At 41.9% G+C, this 22,559-nt stretch overlaps 1 protein-coding gene and 1 long non-coding RNA gene across 3 annotated transcripts in view; one reads left to right on the top strand and one right to left on the bottom strand.

The window, feature by feature from the left end:
• Nucleotides 1-12,094, top strand: part of TSC22D2 (TSC22 domain family member 2) — a 36,466-nt gene extending 24,372 nt beyond the window's left edge. For both annotated transcript variants that reach the window (XM_081910945.1, XM_081910946.1), the window contains 2 exons: nucleotides 8,784-8,835; nucleotides 11,806-12,094. In XM_081910945.1, the coding sequence (XP_081767071.1) occupies nucleotides 8,784-8,835; nucleotides 11,806-12,057 (304 nt within the window). In that variant the 3' untranslated portion in view covers nucleotides 12,058-12,094. The remainder of the gene's footprint in view (nucleotides 1-8,783; nucleotides 8,836-11,805) is intronic.
• On the bottom strand, nucleotides 3,614-8,584 carry LOC309370013. The gene is made up of 3 exons (XR_014168352.1): nucleotides 6,278-8,584; nucleotides 4,162-5,912; nucleotides 3,614-4,001 (listed from the first exon to the last, which is right to left on the bottom strand). It is a non-coding gene; the product is annotated as an uncharacterized lncRNA (long non-coding RNA).
• Nucleotides 12,095-22,559: the final 10,465 nt, after the last annotated feature.

Here is a 22,559-nt window from a genome sequence, read left to right as displayed (position 1 = left end):
AGTAACATATTTCACAAAGGGCATTTGAAAATCGTTTTCATCATTTATATATAAAATAAACTTTTGTGAGGTAGTTATAAATGAATCTTTTTGTTTTGCTTTGTTTTTTGTTTTGTTTATCCCCCAGTATACCTTAATTTTCCAGCAATAGTTATAGACCAGATTTGACCGTAACCACAAATCCTTATTTAACCCTTCTAAATATTTCCATTGTCTTAAAATAGCCATCCTCGCAGCTAACAAAAAATATAATTTCAATTCTTTATCAAAATCATCTTCATCTGGCTTATTCTATATCCCCAATAATGCCAGTGAGGGAGTTGGTGTCATTTCTTATTTTGTTGTCAAATTAATTTCTAAGAATACCAGCTTCCCCAAAGCTGCCACTGAATGACACTCCCACCATAAGTGGAAATAGTCAGTGCTCTGGTTTGTAGGATTTCAGGAGACAGTAAACACACACACTTTCAAGAATATATTCACTCAGTAAAGCGAAAAACTTGCTTTGGAAAGCTGTGGGAGGAGAGAGCTGAATTCAGTTCCTGCTATCACTTTCTGCAGAATTATGACGCATGCAGCCCTCCTTGTGACCTTCCTCTCACATCAACTTGTAACACATTAGAGCAGCATAGTAGTATAAAGGTGTAGTATAAATGATGATAAATAATATTTGAAAAACAGGTTCATGGTGCTATAAAATTGGTACCAGTCCTGAGTATAATTTTTGAGCTTTACTATCTTATGGAATGGTGGACTAGGGTACAACTTCAGCATCACAAGTTTATAGTGGAGTACAAATCAAAGCTAAATAATTCACTTTTTACTTGTTATTTAGGTTCAGATTTTCCTCCCAAGAGCTGGATACGGTTTGAAATACATTTGTCCAATTCAGTATTGCTTTGTCTTCTACAAAAATGACTTCTGTACAGGGCACTCCATCCCATTCCTCAACCAAACAATTTTTCCGTTCCCCCTGCCAGCAGGTAGCCACAATATGTGACCATTGAGCATTGGACTGTTTTGGATCCATTGCTTGAGATCCCCACCCCCCCTTTGTATTTCTTCCCTTTTTTGTATTTCTGCAAATATTCGGGTTCTACTGAAGTTGCTGGTGCCTATATCTTGTACACAGATGGTTTTAGGTCAGCTGGTCTATATGCTTGTTGACACTCTCAAAGAACAAAGTTTAGTGAGGCAAGGCTTATCCTTGCAGAAGCCATGCTTGTGCTGCTTCAGCAAGGTTTGTTGTTCTACATGCCTGGTTATTTTATCTATAACGAAACTTTCCACCTGTTTTCCTTGGACAGCTGTTAAACTAACTAGCCTGTAATTTCCAGGATCCTTCCAGGTCTCTCTTTAAAAAATAGGTGTTAACATTGGGCACTTTGCAGTCCTCAAATACAGGGACTGTTCTAAGGGACAAGTTAAATGTGTTTAGTTTTTTTTTTTAATCTCCAGTTTCACATTTGAGTACTTTGAAAACTCTTGGTGAATGCCATTTGGACCCTGTAATTTGTCTTTTTATTCTGTCTATTAGGTCTGGAACTTCATTTCTCATTGCCACTCTTTGCCTCAGTTTCTCACATTCCCTTCCTGGCCAAGTTAGTTCAGACAGGAAGATGTAAATAATTCATTTAGTTTCTCTGAAATCTGCTCCTGCTTTACCACACCTCTGAGCTCCTTGTCATTCAGGGTTCAACCACCACTGCTACTAATGTTGTCTTTTAATGTTGATGGTTTTTATGTTTTTAGCAACATACCCCTCAAATTCTTTTCTAAAGCATCCCTTATTGTCAGCTTGTATTTCTTTTGCCAAAGTTTGCATTCCTCTTTTGTTCTTTGTTTGAAGGAAGTTCTTGTTTCTAATTGCATTATTGACTCTGCTAATTAACCATGCCGGCATCTTCTTCATCCTTGTGGTACCTTTCCTGATCTCCATTAGGGCTGGGCGATAACTGGTTTTCAATAGATCGCCAGCTAAACATCATGATATATCAATATATTACAATATCTGAAATAACAAAGGAACTACGCAGAGGCAAACAGGATAATGTCCTGGCAACTGCTACTACTTAGGGGATAAATGACTTAAAACGGATAAATGACAATATTATCAATTACCGCACACTAAGTTTCATCAGCAGGCAAGTCAAAATGCAGCCCATCAGGACTTTTGGTTTTGGGCTTGGCTACCCAATGGTGATAGTCTGGACAATCCAAAGTACGGTGATGAGTCATAGTGAATACAAATAATCTGGGACTGCCAGACTGCCCACAGGCCTGCTAGTAGGCAGAAGCGGCAGCAGCCTGGTAGCAGGGGCACAATAATCGGCAGGCTGCAGCAGAAGCATTGCCGCGGCAGTGGGCGGCTGTGGCAGAAGCGGCAACAGCCTACAAGGCCTTGTGGTGGCGGCAGTGGTGGTGGCCTATGAGGCCTTGTAGTGGCAGGAGACAGTGGCAGATGCAAAAGTGGCCTGCAAGGCCTCGCTGGAGCAGGCTACCATAGCTTCTACCACCGCCTCCCTCTGCCGCAAGGAGGACTTGCAGGCCACAGCCACTTCTTGCCTTCACGGCGAGGCCTCGCAAGTCCCATTGCTTGTGTCGCCACAAGGCCTCACACTACTATTGCCATCTCCCGTCCCTAGTGCAAGGCCTCATAGGATGCCGCTACTGCCATCACCTCCTGTCACTGAAGACGACAGGCCATCCCCGGCTTCTGCTGCCAAATCCTGGCACCACTATGAGGCATCTGAGGCCAATGCTGTTACTGCTGCCACTTCCCATCGCCACTGTGAGGCCTCGCAGTCCACTGTCACTCTCTGTCACTGCCATGAGGCCTTGCAGGTTGCCACCACTACTGCCTCCACCTGCCGTCATTGCGTGATCTCGCAGGCCACTGCTGCTATTGCCGCTGCGAGTCCTCGCAGGCTGCCGCCGCCACTCCCTGTCATCACTCGCAGACCACCACTGTTTGTGCCACTGCTACTGCTGCCCCCTCCAGTTGCCACCATGAGGATGCGCACGCCACCGCCAGGCTGTCGCTGCTATTGCCGACACGTATCGTGGTCGTGGCAAGCTGTTTCTGCCACTGCTGCTTCTGCCTCCTAGCAGGCCATTTTGACTTGCCTGCTGATGAAACTGAGTGTGTGGTGTTTGATAATATTGTCATTTATCCATTTTAGACCCCTAAGTAGTAGCAGTTGCCAGGATGTTGTCCTGTTTGCGTATGTATAATTCCATCCTTATTTTAGTCATTGTGGTAGATTGTAATGTTTTGCTGGTGATAATGTGATATTTAGTTGGTGATGTGAGGTTTAGCTGCTGATAACATTTGCAACGTTTAGCTGGTGAGTTACCGCAATGTTGAAACCCAGATATCACTTAGTCCTTACACACTTTGTGATTTGTGATATATTGCCAATATTATGAAACACTTATCACGATGTGTACTTCAAACCGGTGTTGGACGACATATTGATATATCGCCCAGCTCTAATCTCCATATGCGCTCCAGTTGAGCTTCTAATGCTGTTTTCTTATTACCTCCCAAGCAATTTGGAAAGATTCAATCTTCTTGACATTGCCTTCCTTTTTACCAATCGCTTATTTTGGGGGGGGGGGTTCCTTTTTTGAAATGTGACCATGTTGGATTTTTGGGACAATTAGCTGTTTACATGTGTATTTAATTTAATAGCAATATGGTCACTTATTCCCAGCTGATTCAATAACACTTATATCTCATACCAGGTTCTGGGCACCACCTAAGTCAAGGGTCACCATCCTTTTGGTCAGTTCCTTGACCAGCTGTTCTAAGGCACATTCATTTGGGATATCTAGATATAAATACTTGTTTATTTAGGTTGTTATTATTATTTATTATGAATTTATTACCTCTGGTCTCAGGTTGCTTTATACTTGTTTCTAAACTGGACTCTCCTTCCTTGGAGGTTTCTAAGCAAAGGTTGGATGGCCACCTGTCATTGATGCTTTAGCTAAGATTCCTGCATTGCACAGGGTTGGACTGGACCAGTGTTTCCCAACCTTGGGTCTCCAGCTGTTTTTGGACTACAGTTCCCATCATCCCTCACCACTGGTCTTGCCAGCTAGGGATGATGGGAGTTGTAGTCCAAAAACAGCTGGAGACCCAAGGTTGGGAAACACTGGACTAGACGACCCTTTCAAATCTACAATTCTATGATTCTATGATCATAATGTTCATATGTTTAAGTCTCTTTGAGTTTCATTTAAAAATAATAGAATAGAAATTTTATGCTTATGCCTTTTTTTGTAACTGGAACACGTGTAGTCAGTCTGTCTGAGGATAGTTGAAGTCGGCCATTAGTACAATTCCTCTTTTGGGTGCTTCCTTGATTTCATTCTTCATTGCAATATCTTCATGAACTTTTTGATCAGGGAGCTGTTAACATGCCTGCAGAACTATATTATTCTTGATATCACCACCTATAGCAATTATGTGGAGGGGTCTGCCCTTTTGAGAGTTCTTTTTCTTGAACTCAGTGCCCTCTTCAACATGAAGAGCAACACCACCTCCGCTAAGTCCCCTTCTGTCCTTCCTATAGGGTCCATATCCAGTGATAACAGGGTCCCACTGGTTATCCATTGCACCAGCTGTATCAACACTGTCCTCTAAGACCAGGTATTCCAGTTTGCCCACTTAGGCTCAGAGGTTTCCAGTACTAGTGTGTAAACACTTACAGTTTCCCTTGTCAAGGGTGTGCGGGACTCTGGAAAAATGAAACACATTTTCAGTATTAAAGCTCCTATTTCTTACAGTACCCATTAAGTGTGCCAACTATTTTTAAAACAAAAAACAAACAAACAAAAAGAATGTAAGGGCCATAGAAGATCTGAGGAATGTTCTCTTGATACGCAAGGTGTGTGAAGACTATTTGAAAATGTAAACATGCAAAATATTAAAAGGCTCCTTTTTTAATAGGGTATGAAACCTCTCAAACATAAAAGCCAATTTCCTTTCTTGTCTGCTTTTGAAGGAGGTAAAACTTAGTTTTGCTTCCAAATTCAAATTAGCCCCCTAAATCAGCCTCCTAAATATAGAAGTCCATATTTAAACATGGATATTTAAACAGTATGCTCAACAATATTTGAGTGTTTATATTACTGAAAAGTTTATTTTAGACATGTTCAGAATAATTGTACCAACTCAAAGGGAAGGATATAGTTATTGGTTCTTCAAGAATCACATCTTTTATGATGAAAACATAGGACTTTTAAGTAAAACTATTCCATCCATTGAAATGGGTCATTTGTTTCCTATATGCGCTTTGCATATCTGTGAACACTGCTCCATGACAATACAAAATTGATTTTTGTTTTGTCTTTCAACATAAGTAAACATTGCACACTAATTCCAAAATCATACAGGTGATCTTTTAAATTGGCTCTTTTTGAATATCCAAGGAAGACTAATTTCAGTGTTTCTCTCATTTATTAGAATAAACATTTAAATGTTTCAGGAAAACATTACATAGGAAAGGTGAAATTAATTTCTGCTGTACACTTATTTTTCACTTTTAAGGAAAGTTGGGACAAGGAAACCAGCTATTCATATACTGTAATTGTGTTTCACCTTGAAAGGTTGGCCAGGATCAAAGAACCACACAACTAGTTATTTGTGTTTCAGACTTGCATGTCTTGTACGCTGTTCTGTCCCAGGGCAGAAGGCAGACTACTTTTGAAATAGTTGGGAATGTTAAGAGCAGCCTTTTGAGATGGCACTCTTATTGGAAATGTGCATTTCTTTGGTTTGCTATCTAGTTAAGCTCTCAAGTAGTACAAAATGGCTGGTATCAGTTCCTACATTCACTGAAAACCATTTACTGCTAGCTAATGCTGGCACTTCTAGTTGGAATAACCACTTTTAATAGGCTTAGCTTAATCTTTAAGTGGGACGCGGGTGGCGCTGTGGGTTAAACCACAGAGCCTGGGACTTGCCGATCAGAAGGTTGGCAGTTCGAATCCCTTGACGGAGTGAGCTCCCATTGCTCGGTCCCTGCTCCTGCCAACCTAGCAGTTCGAAAGCACGTCAAAGTGCAAGTAGGTAAATAGGTACCGCTCCGGCGGGAAGATAAACGGCGTTTCCGTGCACTGCTCTGGTTCGCCAGAAGCGGCTTAGTCATGCTGGCCACATGACCTGAAGCTGTACACCGGCTCCCTCAGCCGATAAAGCGAGATGAATGCCGCAACCCCAGAGTCGGCCACGACTGGACCTAATGGTCAGGGGTCCCTTTACCTTTACCTTAATCTTTAAGAATGGCCAAACTGGGGGGGGGGGGACTATTTTCAAATGATAGAGCTTGATTGGAGTGCTGTGACTGGAAGACAGATAGGTTTAGACTAGTTCTTATGCTGCTTCTTGTAAGGGCTAGTCCAAAGGGTAGAGGCTTTGAGCATAGTCAAACTTTTCTCAAACAGTATTCTAGCATAAGGGGTGAAACAGCCCTGCATGAATAGCAGGTGTGTCTCCATGTAGAAGTGCATTTTTCAGATTAGGCCATAGAACACACATAAACCTTTAACACTTAGAGTCCTTGCTTCTTTTCTCAGAGTTGGACTCTAGTTATCCCTGTTTAATTACTTCATTTTAAACATTTTATGAAGGTTGTTTAGTAATACTTTGAGAGTAGCAACCTGTCTTGTCTTGTTGCTCCCCCCCTTTTATTTGAAATACATTAAGTGTACATTAATAAAATGATCAAGAAACTAGAGTTAGAAGTTGTGTGGTACAATACAAATCAATATATTAAGTAGTCATTACTTAAATGTAGTAAACTTGCTCTTCTTGCAATACACAAAATGAGTATTTCTACATAACATATTAAATATGTTCTGAACTAAGCAATACTGCACATTTGAGGTTGACCTCTGGAGCTGCAGCGGCATCATTTGAAAAGAGAAACAAGTTCTCAATGTTGGGGCAGGGTTTGTAATAACATATAATCCAATTATGAGCATTTAAATTTGTCTTCTGCTTGAATGCTGGATTATGAAAAAGGAGTAATCACATGTAAACTTTTTCAGCAGGGAAAAGTAGGGTGGGTGTCAGAAATGACAAGTAGATAAAACTTGTTTGAGTTGTCTGCTGCTGAATACAAAATACCACATTTTAAAATATTGCAAAATGAATTTCTCTCCATGGTAAACCTGAGCTTTAAAATTTAAAATTGGCAGTTACTGAATTGCAAATCTCTTTACTGAACGCTTAAGATAAGAATTTCTTAGTTGGCAAGTAGAAACACTTCTCCTCTTGCAAGGAAAGGCAGCCAGTTTCGCTAATCTCCCCATCCAATTTTCACTGATCTTTCATGGCAGCCCTCTGCACCACATCCCATAATGCTCAGGAGGACCCTCCTGCCCCTAGGAGCAGCTGAGCGGGGGACTGCAGAGGTCAGGGGAAATCTGTGATACCTAGCAGTTCTTCCACTTGCCTAATGCATACATGTAGCCTACTTTGTCGCATTTAGAAAGTATAAATACTAATTTAAAATAGTAAGTTGCAAATTCTCTTCTAATTACAGAAATGTGCTTTCATTTGTTTTGATCAATAAGGGCCAGGGTGATGTGCCTCTAATTTAACGCTTGTAGACTTAGTCACAATGTTATAAGCCATTTTGTTTGGTCTTTGTCCAGAACAGTGGCATAGAATTATTTATTTTTTAAACTTAAAATAAATAAATAAATAAATGTGAGCACAGGGTCTCTGACCAATTAAATTCATGTTGTGCTGTTGATGGTATGACATCTCCTGCTTACAAAACTAGGCCACATTGGGCTTTTGAAGAAAGCTCCTCATCGGGCCAACACACTGAGCATCTTGAAATGGATTCAAGAGTCCTCTATTCAAGATGATCTCTGATCTCTTGGGAACTACATGTTTTTAAGCTTTATCACATGCTCCAGGTCAACAGTTGTGCCCCATTTTGTGTTATACTGAAAAAAGTTGAAATACAAACATCCCGTTTTTTAAAAAAAAAGCCCAACAAAATTGGTCTCATTTTTCTGTGTGCCACATGTTGGAGGTGTCCAAATTACAGTACATCCTCCTTATAGTATCGTTTGAATTGAGACATAAATGTTGGCTTTTTGTCATATTGGATAATATCTAGGTATATACTGTACGTACTGGCTGTCACAGTAGACAAAACAAACTTGCATCCAAATGCCACTTTAACATACACAAAAGCACCAAAGCGGTTGACTTGGTTATAATTGTGAACTATTAAGTTACACAAAAAAGGTGCTCAGGGTACCAAACCATGACAACCAATAGGACAATGACATCACTATCTCATTGTACTCTCTTGAGAGGCCTGTTCACTGCTTAAACAAGGGCCACAGTTTGCGTAGATACACCTTGGGCCCATTCTGGCAAGAACTAGCCATGTCTAAGTCCCATTGAAAGCACTTAAATGCTTAACACCCATTGATTTTGATGGGACTTAAATATGTCTAACTTCCTCTGGAATTGAATCTTTATGATCTGAGGATATAATTCTTTTCCATCTTGTTCCTGAGTATATGGAGATCCGACTGACCATCCTTAAAGGTTTGTAATTATTGCTGAGATACATAAGAAGTAGTTTGAGCACTGAAAAGCATTATATATAAATGCTGCAATTTTGTTGTTGTGGGAAACCATAATAAAATACACAAGGAGCAATTTGCCTTTCAATCAGTTTTGCTGAACAACATTCCAGAGGTCACTGGAGTTCATGTACATGTGTTTTGTCTTTTCTTTTAAACAGTGCATCTGGTGCGAGTGTTGTAGCCATTGACAACAAAATAGAACAGGCGATGGTAAGTAGAGAACTGAACTGTTTAATTCTTAAAGAGCGCTGGGTTTGTAGCCTGCTGTCGTCATTTTTGCATAACCTACATTGATGGATTGTAAGGCCACATCAGGAAGAGATGTTAAAGGTAGAAAGTCAGACACAAGCAATTGTCTGTTGAGAACTCCATACAGGTGGAAAACAGCAGTTTACATGATAATACAGTATCATGTATAGCATGAACATGTTAGGATTCAACCTGCTGCTTGCCGGCACTGTGCCCTTGTGCCATGCCATTTATGCAATTATGAGCAAAGAAGCACCAATTGTAAAGTAATCTGGAAGTTCATGTAGTGCCATTCCGAATGTGTTCATGCACTTTCGAGGGGTGGGTGGGAGAATCCATGTGTAAACTGATATATTACTACAGTGAAGTTAATGTACAGTGGTACCTCGGGTTACATACGCTTCAGATTACAGACTCCGCTAACCCAGAAATAATACCTTGGGTATTATTATTATTTCAATTATTATTATTTCAATCGCACGGCGGTGGCGGCAGCAGGAGGCCCCGTTAGCTAAAGTGTTGCTTCAGGTTAAGAACAGTTTCAGGTTAAGAACAGACCTCCAGAACAAATTAAGTACGTAACCAGAGGTACCACTGTACATCATACCCAGGTCCAAAAGTTTTAGCTTACACCAAGACAATGCTAATTCTCTAGTAGGACTGCCATTACTTTAGCACGTCATTGTTTGGTATGATCAAAAGCATTGCTGTGCTATCCAAAATCTTTGATGTGTTGGCCATTGCTTCAGTACCAGGCCTGTGTAGACCTTGTCTCAGGCCCGGGAGTCTTGTTAGAATAAAGTTTTATGCTCAGACAAAAAGGCAGCTGGCTCCTAGCCAGGCTCCCCGACTGGATTAGCCCTGAGGCCCAGGGCAAGTGTACTTGGCTGCCACTCTCCCCTTCTGTGGGCCTGTTCAGTACTGCATCCAGACATTTTAAAAAATAGCACGTGTAAGGATTTTAGTTTACAAAAGGCTTGGGAGCTAGAGGAAGAGCTGTTACATCTGCATGCTTTCCAGCCATCCAGTTTTGGAGGAAAAAAATGAAGGGAAAACAAATTCTGCTGAAAAAAATAGTAGGGCAAACCATGGACAGAAAACAGTGTTTCTTTCTGCCCTGAGTCTAAGCGAATATTGGTCCGAATGCATTATTCTATTCCATGAAATGCCAAAGTCAGTAGTCTACTTTAATGTTCCAAACTAATGTGCTGTTTCCTGTTGTGTTGGCTCCCACCAGTTATGCAAAGATACTTTTGGGCTCCGGAAACAGCTTCATTTCCAAGTTGCTTGAAATTCTTTATTGAAAACATTTTATAACCTGCCTTCCCTCATAAATGTACATCAGATCACTATAGGAATAGTAAAACTGGTTTGTTTTTACTAGCTTATAATGAAAAAGTAAAAAAGCAGCTGTTGCAAAAAGCCCAGGAAATGGAGTGCCTTCCTCTAATATGTGAAAGGCAGAAAAATAGATGCTAAGTGGTCTGCTCTCAGGAGAGTGTTGCAAAGACTGAGCCCTGCCAGTGAGAAATGCCCTGTGATCAGTTGCCACCTACTTAATCTCTAAAGGCAGGAACAGGCTCTCTGAAGATAGACCTGAATGGTCAGGTTCATCCAGGGGAATGTGATCCTCCAGTCTTTCCATGGGTTTCCTGATAAGAAAAGTGTTGCCACTCAAAACGCGTCAGTTCAAGTTGGGCAAGGCTAGCAAGCCCCATATTTTTAATCAGTATTTATGGTCATGTGATGGAGAGCTGGTGGGGATCCCTGTGGTGCAAGTGGATTAGTTTCCAGAGTACCAGCTCTGTTAGCCTCAGTGTCACTGCTGCAAACAAGAGTAGACAAAGATTTTGTTTGTACGTAATCATAAAGAATGTACAGAATTCAAAGCTAAGCAATATGGCAAAATTGGGGGTTACTTCAGAAGCACACAAAATCAATCTAATCATACATACAATATAGGTTCTGTAAAAATAACTTGCCTGTGGTTGTGATCCTCAGATTTAAAAGAGCAGAACTTCTTAAAAATTAGCCAAAATAGGAAGCTTTGGTCACAGCGTTTGTCTTCTTACATTTGCCCATGAGAAAAGAGACCATTTTCATCCAGTTTACAACAGTTTACTTGTCACAGACAAGTTCTGTCCCTGTTTAGCCAGGATGCTGACTTGATGGGCAATAGCAACTATGATTTACTTCATAGGGGTGTTGAAGCTTAAATATAATTATCTGAGCTCCTTGAGGTGTGAGATATTAATGTAGAGCCTAGGGCTTGCTGATCAGAAGGTCAGCGGTTCGAATCCCTGCGACGGGGTGAGCTCCCGTTGCTCAGTCCCAGCTCCAGTTCGAAAGCACGTCAAAGTGCAAGTAGATAAATAGGTACCACTCTGGCGGGAAGGTAAACAGCGTTTCCGTGTGCTGCTCTGGTTGGCCAGAGTCATGCTGCTCACATGACCCGGAAGCTGTCTGCATACAAATGCCTATAGAGCGAGATGAGCGCTCAACCCCCGAATCGTCTGTGACTAGACCTAATGGTCAGGGGTACCTTTACCTTTTTAATGTTTATGGGTTTTCAGCCACCATTTTGGAGAGCTCTCTGAACTAGAGCATTGCTTATTATCTATTTCTGTCAACAAAAAATTTATGAAGCTTTTTGAGAGTAAGAAATCCCTGTATTTAGGTTACCTTCCTGAAAGCAACATATAGACATGTAGCATTGGTGTTTTTTGAGTGCTTTGGACGTTGGCCATAATACAGCAAGTGAATTCAATGCTGGGGAGTTAATCCTGTGTATTTTGATTTCTAGATATTTCTATTTAACTTGTGGTGCTAGGATCCAAATTTAACTGTTAATGAAGTTACGCCCAAGAATTTGGTGCAAAGTAAAAGTCTGTTTATAGAAATTAAATCTAACGATTAATTTGCCCTTTGCAGGATCTGGTGAAAAGCCATTTGATGTACGCAGTCAGAGAAGAAGTGGAAGTACTGAAGGAACAAATAAAAGAATTAGTCGAAAGAAACTCTTTACTTGAACGGGAAAATGCACTGTTAAAATCTCTCTCAAACAACGATCAGTTATCCCAGCTCTCAACCCAACAGGCCAACCCCAGTAGCACTTCTCAACAGCAGACAGTGATAGTACAGCCAACACAACCTCCGCAGCAGCCGAATGTCTCCTCAGCATAAAGCTTTCTTGCCTCATTAAGAAACTGAAAGCAATCTGTCCTTGTGTGCCACTGGTGTTCTTTCCACTTTATATGAAAGCGAGTAGCCATGCTTCAGTTGTGTGTTTTGGCCTTTTCAGTATTAGACAATCATTCTACAAGAGCTTTCCCTCACTGAGATGTCATGCAGCACAGTTGGTGTTCAATTATGCCATCGGTGCAAAAGGGAAATGATAGAAGGATATAATGCAAAAGTCTGCATTTATTTGGTGCACATGAGTGGGGTCTTTAAGAGCTTTGGTGAGGCTCTTCAAGGTTTCCATTACTCATGGATTACTTTGAGCCTTGCTTTTTCACATAGCAACAAACTCATCTTTAGAGCCACTGTTCTTTCAATTATAAGTAACATTTGCCTACATTAGTTTCATTTATTTGTGTTTTTATTTATTACAGGGCTGCTATTCATAATGTACATGAACAATGTCACAGAACTTTTAATTTTTTTAAAAAAATAAATGTAAGTATCAGTAAAAATTGATATAGGCAGGATTGAGTTTAATAGATAAAATGTTTAGGCAATAATTGAACAAAAGAATCCTGGCATATTTCTAACACTAATGGCAATTTACCTTTTGGTATTTATTTTCAGTAGTTAAGACCCAGCTTGAATGTAAATTTTTGTATATTGTAAGTATGAAGACCATAGTGCGTCTGTACAGGTAGTCGCCAGTCATTGTGAGATAATTGATGGGCTATTTTGATGAAGAAAACTTTGCTCATTTCTGTTTCTACTTTCTAATAGAGAAATTGCCATGATTCCTCTGCTTTTTGACATTTCGTATGATTATTATTATTTTTTGGGTGGGAATAAAAAGCTGTGAAATTGTTCAACCTACTTTGTAACCAAAGAAGCAAAGCTGTGTAATTGAGTTTTTATTTTATAATGCACATTCTTTATGTATTTTTATTTAGTGTTCTCATTCACATTTTTCTTTGCTGTCTAGCATGATCTGCATGACCTATAATCTTTGAACCACTTTCGTACCTCATGTTTTATCCAGCACTCTTATTGTGATATGTAATAGTCTGTGAACAATGTCAAATAAAAAAAAGAAAGAACAGCTAGTGTTGGTGGAGCTGAGCTGGTGTGTTACGCACTAGTTTAAAAAATGAAGTGAGCCATCTTTTGTTCATTTAAAATGGTGTTTTGAATTTCGTATGCAGAAAACGTTTTGTTACATTGCAGATTTTAATGTATTTAATAAATGCAACATGCAGATTAAGTGCAGTGTATACTGAGTATTTAAATTAAAATGTACATTTCATAAATACAGTTTCAAGAGACCATTTGTGTATACTAACGTAGTATGTCAGAAGTTGATGTACAGTATATTTTAACACTTTCTGAAATTAAACTGCAGTTTTGTTGAAAGATTTGCCTCTGCATGTGTTCAGAATGTGATGAGGGTTTAGGTCAGTGATTAGAGTTAGCTTGAAAAGAGCAAATTAAGAACACCAAGGCTGCGATCCTAGACATGCTTACATGGGAGTAAATCCCTTGAATGTAGTGGATTTATTTCTGAATGAACACACACAGGATTGTGCTGCCTGTTTTCTTAGCCCTTTTGGCGGAGGACCAACTTTTTCTTCAAAGTAACTGGAATTAGTGTTTCAACTTTATCCTTCATAGTTTATGATTTTATGCCTGGTTCACACAAGCTGAAACCTCATTTTAGAGAGAAAGTATGCAATGGATAACCATCACCCACACCTTTTCCCCAATGTGGTCCTAAATTCTTCCCCTGCTAAAATGCAGGATATCAAAGTGAGTTTAGGAACATACAAAGCGTCACTTAAACCACTGCACAATTCTGAAACATTATAGAGCGGGTGGTTTGAAGTTTAGTGTGAATCTAGTCATAAGCTAAATTTTTATTTTAAGGGATATAGAAGAGAGTCACATATACAGCCACATAGACTTTTAAGGTAATTAGTGTAGAATGGGTGGAATCCAATGAGTGTCTCCACTGACAGAAGGCAGCTGTCAACAGAATGGAAGGGGAGGCAATTTTTGGCAACCTCTCCCCAGAGCAGATTTTTATTTGGGGGGTGGGCAGCTGCAGGGGGCAGAAGGAATTTTCAAAAGTTGCCTCCCTGTCCCATTGCAGATGCCTTCTGTCAGTGGAATGATACTCGCTGGATTCCACCCAACTTCACACTCTTTTTAGTTTTCATGCAAGAACAAGGTTTCGTTCTGCAAAGTAAACCAAGACTGCTTTGCAACTTAACGTCGTCTTTCACTTTACTAGCTCTTGGGGGTACAAAATGGAATCTTTGTTATGCATTTTACACCACCATGCTGTTGCAAATGCTCCCGTTAAAAGTGTTTGGATGTGGATCATCACCAGCAAATGTCCGGATGCACTTCTGTGGTACAACATTGCCCTTGTTTATAATACCAAAGACCACCCAAGCACACTCTGGCTTTAGTAGGACACAGACGTCTCATAAAATAGCACCAATAAACTCCCTGTAGTCTGGTGCATTTCATAGGGAAAAGAATATGACAATTATGTGTCTCTTGCAGTGTATTACTTAAATTGGCCTTGCAGAACTGGCAAGCGTTATTCCCAGTTGACCACAACACAAAGTGATGATGTTGCACTGTGTTGCCACCCAGTGATCTATGTGACCAAGCCCTGGAGAATGTACTATTTTCCCCCTCTTAAACGTTATTTCGGGCACCATTTCAGTAAACAGATATACTTAAAATGTATTGGTGAAAGAGGAAGTCTCTTGAAAAGCCCACACTTCATTCCTGTAAGCAACAGTGGCGATTATAATGTTTTAACAAGCCAACTAAGCCCACGGCCTAGAAAATATATCACTATGACTTTGCTTAATCCTTCAGTGGTCTATTCCCCTAACAAGGGCCCATAGCTGTGGTAGTATATAGAGTGGTATATATAGAGCCTTAGGATCTGAACTATAATGGCTTCTGCCATTCTGGACAGCATCAAATGACCACAGTGAAGCAACTTTATAATTTTATGTGTGAGTTATTTAGTTCTGGATAGGCAACAAGACACATTGCCAAGTCTGGCTTACCAAAGGATTTTGTGTGTGTGTCAGAAATTACAATTCTTGTGAATTCAGGGACAAATTACAGGAAGCCTCAATGGCTTAACTATATTCGGTCTGTGTGCTGTGTATTGCCAGCTGACATTCATATCAAAGCCATCATAGTAGCGATTGACAACCTTAACCTCTATGAATAATTATGGCGATCTGGAGTGTTTGATAGGGTTAAACCTGCTGGACAGCTTAGTGTATGAAGAATTGGTGCATCTATCCCTGGATGAGAATACTGTGGAGGGGAATGACTTTAGGGGTAAGTATATGGGAAGGTTAAGCCATGTTGAGGAATAGGAGTTATTGGCAAGGCTCCTCTCCTCTCCTGCCTATTGCTAAGAGCACATTGAACAAAAAAGAACTGAAATCCTGGAAAATCAAACAGCAATACATAGTAGTATTTCTTCTTGGTGGAACTTTTGAATGGTAACTTATCTTTATAGTGTTTAATTCATTATTATTTAGTGGATTTTTAAAAAACCAGATCCTCAAAAGTTCATTTTAGATTAAAGATGACATCCCAAGTTTCACAGAAAACTTCCTGCACATTAGAATTGCTAATGTGTCTTGTATGTTGCACAGCAGATTTTAATAGCAGGAAGAATGTGTGTGTGTGTGTGTGTGTGTGTGTGTGTGTGTGTGTGTGGACATAACCCATTTTAGGGATAATCATTTTAGCCCATCTGTATAATGGAAGATTCAGAAAGGAAATGAGGATAGCAGAACAGCTTCTGTAGGGTCAAAGGCATTGCTGAGATCACCCAGGAAAAGGAACATATTGAAAACAAGCATGATGGCATGAAATGGCAGATGATAACATTTAAAATACTCCCGTCATTTTGTTTTCACAGTTGGGTGAAACTCTTTGACAGATCTGGCAAGTAGTTTAGCTTGTCATGCTGCAATATGACAATTAGCTGGAATTGCCAGTTTTCTCCTGCCAAAACCCAAGGGTTGCATCCAGCTAGGTTCTACTCAGAGCACGACTAATTTAGATTCATTCATTTCAATGGGTCTACTCTGAGTAGAACTATCCTTGGCTACAACTCAAAGTGGGCAACATCTGACTGATTTAGTGAGACTCCAAAGATGTTTAGGCAAATTGATCATAAAAATTGAAAATGATTATTTAATCATTGGTCTGTACCGTGCACTTTCTCCTCAAGTTCTTCAGGTTGCCACAAACCAATTTCCATGGTGTTTAGGAATCTAGGAAGTTGCCTTATACCAAATCAGAATTGGTCAGTCTTGGCCAGTTCTGTTGACACTGCAGCATCTCTTCAGGGGCTTCGTATGGGATATTCCCAGCCTGAAGATTCCTAGGGTTGGACCTGGAATCTTTTGAAAACATTGCAGGTACTCTACAACTGAGCTTCCCCCAAACGTTGTCTTTCCATTGTTTCGCTCTATTTCTTCGGCAGCTCGTAAAGCCATTTATTATAGCAAGTGACTGAAGAACAGGGCTTGGTCCATCACAACGAGGAGTTCAAGCTGGGTTTGGATTGTGGAACATTGACATTTCACGGCCAACCGATTATGATGGCCAACTTAATCCCTCCAGATGTTGTGCATTTGAGTCCCACTTGTTCTCAGGCCAGCTGCTGCCTTTTCATCCCACAGCAGATAGAAGATAGGTGTTTCCAATAAGTTTGAAGAACTTAGGCAGCTGGTGACATCAGCGGCTGAGACTACAGACACTGGGCCTTCTGAATCTGGAATTGTATCTTAAAACCCTCCCCTGTGCTCTTGGATCATCGGATGGGACCGTGGTCCAAGAGTGCTGCAACCATCTGAGATCCAGCTGGTGGCAACAAAGAGAAGCACATTTTCCGTTTTGGCACTCATTCTGGAATGCCTTCCTTTCTAGAGGCCTGCATGGTCCACATTCTATAAGCGTTTTTGAAATCTGCAGAGCCTCTTTTTTGTGTGTGTGTGAGATGCTGCAGGGGTCCATTTTGTGGCTGAACGGCTGATGGAAATACAAACAATGAACTTGTCACTGAGTTGCCGGGACTTTGTAGGAATTGCCTGTGTGTCCCCCCCCCTCCACCCCTTGCTCTTTTCCTGTCCTCATTAAAAAAAAAACATGTTTGAAGGGTTTGTTTCTTCCATGCTACTGCAACTCCTTAAGATCAGGCCGAAATTGCTTGTGAGTCCTTGTCGTCAACTCAGCGAAAGGGGAGGTGGGAGACAGGAATAAGAGAAATAAAAAAAATTGAAGATTTACATTGCAGGCCGGGAATGTTTGCAAAGTTTCTTTGCTTGGGTCTGTCGGTGAGAGGGGAGTTAGGGGACGGGGGCCAAACACACCATTGTTTGTTTATATGTGCTGTTGCTAGTCTTTACAGGCTATATCAGCCAGCAGCTCCCTATCCTATCCTGCAAAGCCTCCTCTTTGTTTTCTGTGTGACAGCACCAGCTTAGTCAATCAACTGCTGCAGTCCGTGTTTGCATCACATGATAGCAGCTAACAAAGAAAACAAAACCTTTTGAACAGGGGGGTGGAGGAGGGTTTTCAACGCTATGAATGCTTGCAGAGGAGCCATGCCAGCTGCTCCCTGCTTATTGGGTCTGCCTGCCAGTTGGGTCTTTTTTTAGCACTATTCAGCAATACCACATAGGTGCCTGCACATGCAAGAAAGGAGCCAAACCAAACCAAAAGAGAGGAGGGAGAGAGAGAGCGCGAGAGAGAGCGCACTAGGATTAGGCAGATAGGCCCCATGCCAGGCAAATGCATGAAGAAACCTATTAGGGGGTTCTGTTTCACTGCTATTTCCCTGCTTCTTCCTGAATTTTTGCCCCAATTCAAATTTTGATGATTCTTCGAAAGCTCACAGGTGGGGGAGCCTAGGATCCTCCACTGGAATTGAACGGCCAAGCATTTAATAAAGGCAAAAGTGCTTTGAATCAACAGCATCCACACTGCAGAAACTTTTTAGACATGGGCGAAGGATAAATTAAACTTGCTTCTCAAGTTAATGTACCATGTAGGCCTTTAAAAGCCCCCTTCAGTATTGTGTTAGAATCTGAACGAATCTCACTGCTTACACATCACATGTATGTTGCCCCACCTTGAGCTCAGAGCATCAATTTAGTCTCCTATAAGGAGTAGGGTAGGGACGCGGGTGGCGCTGTGGTCTAAACCACAGAGCCTAGGGCTTGCCGATTGGAAGGTCGGCGGTTCGAATCCCCGCAACAGGGTGAGATCCCGTTGCTTGGTCCCTGCTCCTGCCCACCTAGTAGTTCAAAAGGGCGTCAAAGTGCAAGTAGATAAATAGGTACCACTCTAATGGAAAGGTAAACAGTGTTTCCGTGCGCTGCTCTGGTTTCATCAGAAAGCGGCTTAGTCATGCTGGACACATGACCTGGAAGCTGTCTGCAGACAAACGTCGGCTCCCTCGGCCAATAAAGCGAGATGAATGCCGCAACCCCAGAGTCGTCCACTACTGGACCTAAGAGTCAGGGGTCCCTTTACCTTGAAGGAGTAAGGTGGGTGGAGAGTGACTTGCTTTTTCACGGTCAAGCAGGAATTTGAACTTGAGTTTTCCCCACACCCGCTGCTGCTATGATACATCTAATTCACCCAGCTCACCAAAACAGTGGAAAAGTTCAGCAGCCTTGTAAAAAAATAAATGTGAAAATAGAAGAATAGTTTATTAAACATACTGATGAACGTTTGCAATTGTCAACAATGAAACCCGTTTTTCCACCAATGTCAACAGATGAAGCCCTAGCATAATAAAACTGATAAATCAACAGATGCCATGATCTGATACAAGATTGCCCCAGGGAGTGGAGAATGCTGCTGGAATAGTGTTTAGGCCCACATAGTCCAGGGATGGGGAAAGCAGTGATCAGAGATGTTCGGAGTCTTGACAAAATCTAGAACACAGCTCCCCTTTCCCAATTTAGTTCATCCTGTTTTTCAACGACCCACCAGATGCTTCTGGGACGCCTACAAACAGGGCACAGAGTCAATAGTCCTTTTCCCCTCCTGCTTCCCAGCAACTGTGATTTAGTGGCATAAATACCTTTGGACACAGCATTTCCATATAGCCATTAATAGCCCCGCAACCCCCCAGTTGTTAAGTACAGCAGCGATTTCCAGAACTTAGAGATCTGAGTCATATAGATGTTGCTGCCGTTTCCTATAGACCATTTTTTTAAAAATGGTACGAAATTCACAAATCTAATTCCGGAGCCTTGCAGCATACCCGGTAATGGGTTCTTGTGAAACTTTTCCTTTCTGAGAATGATTAACTTGGGAACGCTGCCTTGTGCTGTATCTCCACCTGCTGGCCAGAAGGGTTTAAAACAAGCAGTTTTTTTAACACGTCATTATGGCATCTATTACCTTCGCTTTGAATACTGAGCAGGATAAAACTGTTGGGCTAGGATGAGAGTGTTGCAAAGTCAAATCCCCACTATGTCATGGATCTTACTAGCTGGGTTTGAAAAAGCCACTATCTTCTTAATGCATAGAGGAGCTGCATGTTAAAAATGAGATAGGGTAGTGCCCCAAGTTCTTTCAAGGAAGTGCAAAGTACAAGGGCAGTACCCAACAAAGTAAGTGCTTTAATGCAAGGATTTGAAGTTGCACAATGGTACTGTCATCGCCTCCCATGTCCTCTCCAAATTTGCTCTGGAGAGTTGGGGAAAACCCCTGAACAGATTTAGGGGCTATGGGGACACAGCCCAAATTTCTTATGCTAACAGAACAACTTTGTGGGATATTACTTGATGGGATTAACCAAATGCTTGCCTTAGGCCTAGAACAACCTTTTAATGTGTAAGACAGGCAGGCCTGCTCCATTCTTTTCCCCTGTTCTCTCTGTTCAGAACACAAGTGAAAAGGAGAAAGCTGGTATGTCTCCTCACGAGTTTCAACTGGATCCGCCTCATTAGGAAAAAGTAGCAAATGTTCTTTACTTCCATGCCATTCAAAAAAAACCCTCGAATGATCTTCATCCGACGCTGCCTTCCACGCCTGCGGGTTCTTGCATCAATTTTCTGAGAAACAGTATTTGCACTTCCTCTGTACTTCCCCACACTCTTAATTTAAATATAGCTGCAACAGGATCTAGTAATGCGCAGGTTCGTTGGGTTAAGATGATTCTTGAACGCTCCCTCTTGTGTAATTAGTCCTTCTCCTCCTCCTCTCTCAGTGCCAAGATCTTCAGTTACTTGGCCAGAGCTGCTGGTTGAGAGAAACCTGGTGAAATGCAGGCTCTAAAGCAACCCATTGGGTCACGTTCTATACTCACAGAACGAGCGCCTGCAAATATCTACTTAACTGGAGGGGTTGCGTCCCAGCCTCCCGTCTCCCAGTCTCAAATTCCCTCTCCTAGAATTTACCTCTCTGTGACATCTCCCCTCTCCCTGCCTCAATTTCCTTCCCAAGACCACATGTTCCAGCTTCCTCAGCTTCCAAAAGGGTAACAATATCTCCTCCCTCCCTCCCCAGACAGAAAGAGACTCCCTTGGTGTCAGGGTGAAAGAAAAAAAGGGAGGAGAGTTTCTCTCCTGCAAGTCATGGTGGTGCCTCCCACTTCTGAGATGACTCATTCAGGCTCTGGGCTATGTTTCTGGCTCAGTCTGTGTGCCTCTTGCACCTCCTAGTGGCTCAGACTGTCATGACAGCTTGCCAGCGGACCAGTATAAATATTAGAGAAAGAGAGAATGAGGGCACTTTCTCGATTACTTAATAAATAAATAAAAACAATTCTCTATAATCAGACCTTTGACCAATCAACATCCTAGGGCCTTTTAACTGTCTTTGAGGGAGCAGTTATTGGCTTGTTTTTGTTATAGGTAGGTAGGCATATTGCTCTGCCAATGTTGAAACAAAATAAAAAAAATTCCTTCCTGTATCACCTTAAAGGTAAAGGGACCCCTGACCATTAGGTCCAGTCGTGGCCGACTCTGGGGTTGTGGCGCTCATCTCGCTTTATTGGCTGAGGGAGCCGGCGTACAGCTTCCGGTTCATGTGGCCAGCATGACTAAGCCACTTCTGGCAAACCAGAGTAGCGCACGGAAACGCCGTTTACCTTCCTGCCAGAGCGGTACCTATTTATCTACTTGCACTTTGACGTGCACATGCACATGATAGCTCATACCAATAACAAACTTAGTTGGTCTCTAAGGTGCTACTGGAAGGAATTTTTTAATTTTGTTTTGGCTTGTTTTTGTTTTATTCTGTATTTTGTGTTTTTATGTTGTGATCTTTGGAGGAAGGGCAGTATACCAATTGAAATAAATAAATAAACAAAATGAGTTTTAAGTCAATTAACCAACTGATCAACTGAACACTGAACTGCTCACCAGTACCTGTTTTTGAGGTGCCCTTCTTGGTGCTTTCAAAACCTGGAAGAAGAATGCAAACTAGCCCGATCTACTTACTACTGGACATAGGCACATGATGTGACTGAAGTGACAAGTGTTTCATCTCTGCCCACTCCAGTGAATTGTCAGTGCAGTGCATTAAGTGCATAGAGTTCCCTAGGGAGAGAGATTCAGGTCTTATTTAAGCACACACACACACCCCACTCCAAAAGAAACAGTGACGGACATGGGTACTACGGCACCCTGTGCCAGGCCAAAATTTGGCGCTCCTCTCCCAGCCTTCCCCAAGGCAGGTAAAGAGGCTCCTGGCTTTGGGAAGGAGGGGCAAGGGCTCTGGTGGAGTTGTGAAGCTCTCCTAAAGGTAAAGGTAAAGGGACCCCTGACCATTAGGTCCAGTCGTGGCCGACTCTGGGGTTGCAGCGCTCATCTCGCTTTACTGGCTGAGGGAGCCGACGTACAGCTTCCGGGCCATGTGGCCAGCAAGACTAAGCCGCTTCTGATGAACCAGAGCAGTGCACGCAAACGCCGTTTACCTTCCCGCCAGAAGTGACTTGCACTTTGACCTGCTTTCGAACTGCTAGGTTGGCAGGAGCAGGGACCAAGCAACGGGAGCTCACCCCGTTGCAGGGATTCGAACCGCTGACCTTCTGATCGGCAAGTCCTAGGCTCTGTGGTTTAACCCACAGTGTCACCCGCATCCCACCTACCTCCTTCCAAAAGCTGAGAAAGCATTCACTAGGCTATATGAAACAGGCAGGAGGACTCCAGGACCCCATCAGAGCCCAGCACCTCACTTACTGGGTTTTGAGATGGCGCTTCCTTGTGTGCACCATCCCCACAGCCCCAAATCCACCCCAAGGGATACATTCCATGGGTAGGCTCTGCGTTACACATGATACAATTATTTTGATTGTCTGAAATTTTAGCTGTTCTAGTTGCTGCTTTGCCAGAGCTTGGCGGTAGCAATATTTATCTACCTGTTCCAACTCCCCAAGCACGAGACAAATCTGTAAGCATCAGTTGTGCAAAGAGCTGAAAATGTTGCAGCAG

Source organism: Podarcis melisellensis (assembly GCF_964234715.1).
Source record: "Podarcis melisellensis genome assembly, chromosome: 5".
In the NCBI taxonomy this organism is placed as follows: domain Eukaryota; kingdom Metazoa; phylum Chordata; class Lepidosauria; order Squamata; family Lacertidae; genus Podarcis; species Podarcis melisellensis.
Note: the sequence above shows the minus strand (reverse complement) of the source record. Positions and strands in the feature narration are given on the sequence as shown.